This window comes from Camelina sativa, chromosome 16, assembly GCF_000633955.1.
Source record: "Camelina sativa cultivar DH55 chromosome 16, Cs, whole genome shotgun sequence".
In the NCBI taxonomy this organism is placed as follows: domain Eukaryota; kingdom Viridiplantae; phylum Streptophyta; class Magnoliopsida; order Brassicales; family Brassicaceae; genus Camelina; species Camelina sativa.
The window spans coordinates 27,849,721-27,856,056 of record NC_025700.1 but is presented as its reverse complement, the minus strand read 5'-3'; the positions used below and the strand labels follow the sequence as shown (position 1 = coordinate 27,856,056).

The window sequence follows — 6,336 nt, the reverse complement described above, 5'->3', positions numbered from 1 at the left end:
GGGAGTTACTTCGCCTGTTGGGTCTGCTTCATTGCCTAATGCTACTAATGGTAAGGTAGAGAGGTCACAGGTGGTCAGTCCTGTGACTGAAAATGGCGGTTCTGTTGGGAGTAAGGGGCAGGCGTCGAGAGTTGTGTTGAAGCCGGTTAGTCGTTCTCCGAAAGGGTCGAAGGTGGAGGAGTTGGGATCTTCATCTGTGGCGGTTGTTGGGAAGGTTCAAGAGAAGAGGATTCGGTGGAGGCCGTTGAAGTTTGTTTATGATCATGACATAAGGTTAGGTCAGATGCCTGTGAACTGTAGGTTTAAGGGACTGAGAGAGATTGTGAGCAGTCGTTTCCCGTCTTCCAAGGCGGTTTTGATTAAGTATAAGGACAATGATGGAGATTTGGTGACTATTACTTCCACCGCAGAGCTGAAGTTAGCGGAATCTGCTGCTGATTGTCTTTTGACGAAAGAGCCTGATACTGATAAATCTGATTCTGTTGGGATGTTGAGATTGCATATAGTTGATGTGAGTCCTGAGCAAGAGCCAATGTTGCTTGAGGAAGATGAGGAAGAAGTGGAAGAGAAGCCTATTGTAGAAGAAGTCGTATCATCTCCTACTGAATCAGTTTCGGAAACAGAGATTAACAGTGAGAAGACGGATAAGGAAGTTGAAAAAGAGAAAGCGAGTTCTTCTGAGGATCCTGAGACCAAGGAACTAGAGATGGACGACTGGTTGTTTGATTTTGCTCATCTCTTCCGCACTCATGTTGGTATTGACCCTGATGCTCATATTGACTTGCATGAGTTGGGAATGGAACTTTGCTCAGAGGCGCTTGAAGAAACAGTGACAAGCGAAAAAGCTCAACCACTATTCGATAAAGCTTCCGCTAAGTTCCAGGAAGTTGCTGCGTTAGCTTTCTTCAACTGGGGAAATGTTCACATGTGTGCTGCTAGAAAGAGGATTCCTTTAGACGAATCTGCTGGGAAAGAAGTGGTTGCGGCACAGCTTCAAACTGCTTACGAGTGGGTGAAAGAGAGATACACATTGGCANGGGAGTTACTTCGCCTGTTGGGTCTGCTTCATTGCCTAATGCTACTAATGGTAAGGTAGAGAGGTCACAGGTGGTCAGTCCTGTGACTGAAAATGGCGGTTCTGTTGGGAGTAAGGGGCAGGCGTCGAGAGTTGTGTTGAAGCCGGTTAGTCGTTCTCCGAAAGGGTCGAAGGTGGAGGAGTTGGGATCTTCATCTGTGGCGGTTGTTGGGAAGGTTCAAGAGAAGAGGATTCGGTGGAGGCCGTTGAAGTTTGTTTATGATCATGACATAAGGTTAGGTCAGATGCCTGTGAACTGTAGGTTTAAGGGACTGAGAGAGATTGTGAGCAGTCGTTTCCCGTCTTCCAAGGCGGTTTTGATTAAGTATAAGGACAATGATGGAGATTTGGTGACTATTACTTCCACCGCAGAGCTGAAGTTAGCGGAATCTGCTGCTGATTGTCTTTTGACGAAAGAGCCTGATACTGATAAATCTGATTCTGTTGGGATGTTGAGATTGCATATAGTTGATGTGAGTCCTGAGCAAGAGCCAATGTTGCTTGAGGAAGATGAGGAAGAAGTGGAAGAGAAGCCTATTGTAGAAGAAGTCGTATCATCTCCTACTGAATCAGTTTCGGAAACAGAGATTAACAGTGAGAAGACGGATAAGGAAGTTGAAAAAGAGAAAGCGAGTTCTTCTGAGGATCCTGAGACCAAGGAACTAGAGATGGACGACTGGTTGTTTGATTTTGCTCATCTCTTCCGCACTCATGTTGGTATTGACCCTGATGCTCATATTGACTTGCATGAGTTGGGAATGGAACTTTGCTCAGAGGCGCTTGAAGAAACAGTGACAAGCGAAAAAGCTCAACCACTATTCGATAAAGCTTCCGCTAAGTTCCAGGAAGTTGCTGCGTTAGCTTTCTTCAACTGGGGAAATGTTCACATGTGTGCTGCTAGAAAGAGGATTCCTTTAGACGAATCTGCTGGGAAAGAAGTGGTTGCGGCACAGCTTCAAACTGCTTACGAGTGGGTGAAAGAGAGATACACATTGGCAAAGGAGAAATATGAACAGGCCCTCTCAATCAAACCAGATTTTTACGAGGGTTTGCTTGCATTAGGACAGCAGCAATTTGAAATGGCGAAGCTACACTGGTCTTACTTGCTAGCTCAGAAGATTGATATCTCAGGTTGGGATCCTTCAGAAACCTTAAACCTCTTTGACAGCGCAGAGGCGAAGATGAAAGATGCTACAGAGATGTGGGAGAAGCTTGAAGAGCAGAGAATGGATGATCTTAAAAACCCAAATTCGAACAAGAAAGAGGAAATCTCGAAGAGGAGAAAGAAGCAAGGAGGAGATGGGAACGAAGAGGTTTCAGAGACAATCACAGCTGAGGAAGCAGCAGAGCAAGCGACTGCAATGAGATCACAGATCCATCTGTTTTGGGGAAACATGCTGTTCGAAAGATCTCAAGTTGAATGCAAAATCGGGATGGATGGTTGGAATAAGAATCTTGATTCAGCTGTTGAAAGATTCAAACTTGCAGGTGCTTCTGAAACGGACATAGCAACTGTTGTCAAGAACCATTGTTCCAATGAAGCTGAAGCTACTGAAGGAGGTGATGAGAAAAAGGTACCTGCACCTTGAAACCCTTAATTCTTTAACAAGATATCTAAAGTCAAGAGCGATGAAACAGAGACCTTATTCTCGCATAATGAATGGTTGTGTAACTGGAAAATGAACCCTGGAAATGTAGACTGCTAGATCTTGCTTGGTTTGATGATTCACAGGTGGTTCTTTCAAGTTTATTTTATCTTCTTCACCTCAAAGGTGATAAATTTTCCAGGGCATTTGTTAGATAAAATTTGTAAACTCTGTTTAAGTTTCATCTTTGTGTCGTTTTTGCTTTGATGATTGATTATTCTGAACTTGCTTCGTTTTATCGAATGATAAAAGCTTTTTAATCTTCATTAGGGTTAGAAGTTATGAAACAGAGTGTTCTGTTCTTTACTTGATTTGATGATACACACATTAGAACTTTTAGAAATCAGATTATTATTATTATTATCTTCCATAACATAAGCACCCCACACTTTTAAACACACCAATTGACCAAACAATTAATCACCAGATTATTAGATATGTAAACACTAATACCACTCTGAACTTATTGACATAACATAACACAAACTCATCCTTCTTTCTTCTGTTTCACTTTAAACCTCAAACCCGTGTTTTAGAATGTCTCTACGGCTGCAGTTGGAGTCAAATCTGTAACTGCAGAAGCATTCTTCATCGCCTCGAACCGTGGCTCCTTTGGCTGAAACTTGACCCCTGCGTAGAGCTTCATGTAGTCATCAAAGACGAAACTCGGGTAGTCGGAATCTTTCTCGACGAGTGATGTAGCTGGAGAGATCTCGGCATCGCTTGCCGGGTTGTAGAACGATGCAATGGACATTCTGTTTCCTTCTTTTTGAGTCACCACACGGTGCATCACACTCTTGTATTTGCCGTTGGTTATCACCTACACACAATCAAGATTGTCCATATTCAGGTTAAACAAAAAATCTCATCAAACCAAGACTAAACCAAAACCCAATTTCAATACCAAAACATTGGTTTTGAAAATGTCGTGTGAACATGACTTACCTCAAGTTGGTCACCAAGATTAATGACAATGGAGTGGTTGAGGGGAGGAACATCAATCCAGTCACCATCTTTAAGAAGCTGGAGACCACTGACCTTGTCGTCTTGAAACAACAAGATGATGCCTCCTGCATCAGTGTGGGCCCTAAGACCTTTGATCATCTCTGGTTTAGGACATGGTGGATAGTTGCTCACCTTTGTCCCAAACGTTGGACCTTTTGTTCCACGAAACGCTTTCTTCAAATACCCTTTTTCTAACCCTAGGTTCTCACACAATAGATCCAACAAATCCTCAGCAAGATTCTCCAATCTCTCCCCAAAGTCTTTCATGGCCGTCCTGCCAAAAAAAAAAAAAAACATTTTTAATACTTCAACTGAATATATTATAAATTACCAAAAAATAATAATGTTATTTTCTTGACTATGCAAGTATGATGTGAGTTTCAAAGTAAAATAATGTTTTTTTACCCAATAAAATATCAAAAAGGTTAAAAAATCTGAACTCATGCATGTGAGAAAAAATATTTTTTAAAATTTCAAATTAAAGGTAAAACTGGTAGAGTGGATTACTGAAATTTGGTTTAGTGAAATTTATGATTATTATTATTTTATAGAAGATATAAAAACTCATATTATTTTTATTCATTTGTGTTAAAAAGAAAATAAATTATGATGTACCTGTATTCATCAGACATATCAGAAATGTCACTGAGATTTGATTGAGGGAGGTGACGAACATAGAAAGTGCTTTCCCAATCGACATCTTCGACTTCTGTCTCAAGTTTATCCAAACCTTTGGACTTGAGCATGTCATTGAACTTTTGTTCTTGATATGTCTTGTAATGTCCCTTTGTCATCTTCTCGATCTTGTCCATTAAGTCATGTGGTATTCCATGGTTCATTATCTGAAAGATTAAATTAATTAACCCCAAATTAACAAAAAAAAAGTTCCACATTCCCACTAAGAGCTAGCTATAATCAAATCATGACTTATGTATGTACCTCAAAGAAGCCCCAGTTTTCACAAGCTTCATTGATTAAAGCCATGGTTTGGTCTCTCTCTTCACCATCGAGCTTGGACAAGTCTACCACTGGAAACTTCATGTTCTTCTCCATCTTCCTCTCTCTCTTCTTTGAAAGTACTCTATTTGAAGTTGCAATTTGTGTGTTGGTTGATTGCTTTGATGTGAGACTTAGTGAAGGAGAGAAGGTTGCTATTTATAGGCGCAAATGAGGGAAATTGGATTTAAACTAAAATAAATATATAAAATATTGTTAAAAAATATGTGATAGTCATAGTCATAGTCATAAGATAAGATGTATAATTCATAATTGTTTCATTCAAATTGATATAAGAAAAAAGAAAGAAGAAGTTAAAAGTAAAAGAAACAGAAGTTCGTGGAGCATGTATGTGAGCACATCTATCGTGGACCCCTACCCTCTCCTTTCTTTATGAGATTGATTCATTTGGCATTTTCCTTTTGGGGTCTCTCTTTATATGCACTTCAATTAGTTTCTTTTCTCTTCCCATTTTCGAATTATAAAATTGGTAATAATTAGAATGGTTACAAATAAGAAAATTGCATAGGAATCTTCAAATATTTTGAGATAGCTCTAAATTACAAGTCTATTTGAGCCATCTTTCACGTCATAAGTTCAAAACCAAATCGAAGAATAGTATATTCATCTTCAAGATAGAAAACTTATTTTACATTTTCTTGAAACTGCCTTCTTCAAACTGTTGTAATATAGTACTCTACGGTCATATCAAATGTGTAACGCCTTGTTTTAATTTTGGCTCTGTAACACCGTCCAACTTATTTCAGTATAAAGATTTTGTATTCTTTTTTGACATATAATCTGTAATCCCGTAAAAATCGTTTAATTTGTCTGTTTTATTACTCATCAGTCTTGTATGTTTTATTTTGTTTTGTATATTTATTGAAACTTATCTTTTAAGATTATCTATATATAAAGTTGTGTTAGACTACCCATGCCACTTGCTGTAGCTTAAGTTGCATGTGAAAATAAAACAAATCTTAAATCACTGATAATAAACGATGATAATGATAGCATGTTGTATATCTTTTTCCGAAAGTAGTTCTTGCAAAATAGTTTTGTTAGATAAAGCCATAAAGGATGCAAAACAAATTAAAAAGCATATACAATGGGATATAAACTATCAAATTTAACATGGTGGCTTGTTTGATATATTCTTGCTTCGCCACCTTTTGATATATCAATTCATCTTTAAGCTCCTCCACACTTTGGAGGAATACTACGTTGATTGATCTGATGTTTCATAATTAAAGTATATAAGTCAAATAATTATATATACAGAATTAAATTTATCGAATATTCCAAAACTCCATTTTGAAGGTAAGCAAATGGTACACAAACCATAAATATTACTTCTTTCTTTTCACTTAATTAAAACCTTTTTTCTAATGCACCCACAAATATAACAACCGTAAGCCGTCGTACGTATATAAAATGTAAAATGTTATTACGTAATTAAACTATTGATTACAAAATGTCTCTTTCACTCTCTCCCTAATCTCTATCTTCGTAAAAACGTTGACCAGGTGATAACGAAGACTCCGGTCGTGGCTGCTACCTACTTTTCTCTTTGGAAGATCATAGACTCCATTCATGCGCGTTATAACTTTTTTA

At 38.3% G+C, this 6,336-nt stretch overlaps 1 protein-coding gene and 1 pseudogene across 1 annotated transcript; one reads left to right on the top strand and one right to left on the bottom strand.

The window, feature by feature from the left end:
- Positions 39-2,987, top strand: LOC109125220 (annotated as a pseudogene).
- LOC104752897 (1-aminocyclopropane-1-carboxylate oxidase 2) lies at positions 3,070-4,870 on the bottom strand. Its single transcript, XM_010475155.1, has 4 exons — positions 4,666-4,870; positions 4,342-4,568; positions 3,667-4,000; positions 3,070-3,541 (listed from the first exon to the last, which is right to left on the bottom strand). Exons 1-4 carry the CDS (start codon positions 4,777-4,779, stop codon positions 3,254-3,256), a joined length of 963 nt encoding a protein of 320 aa, XP_010473457.1. The 5' UTR covers positions 4,780-4,870; the 3' UTR covers positions 3,070-3,253.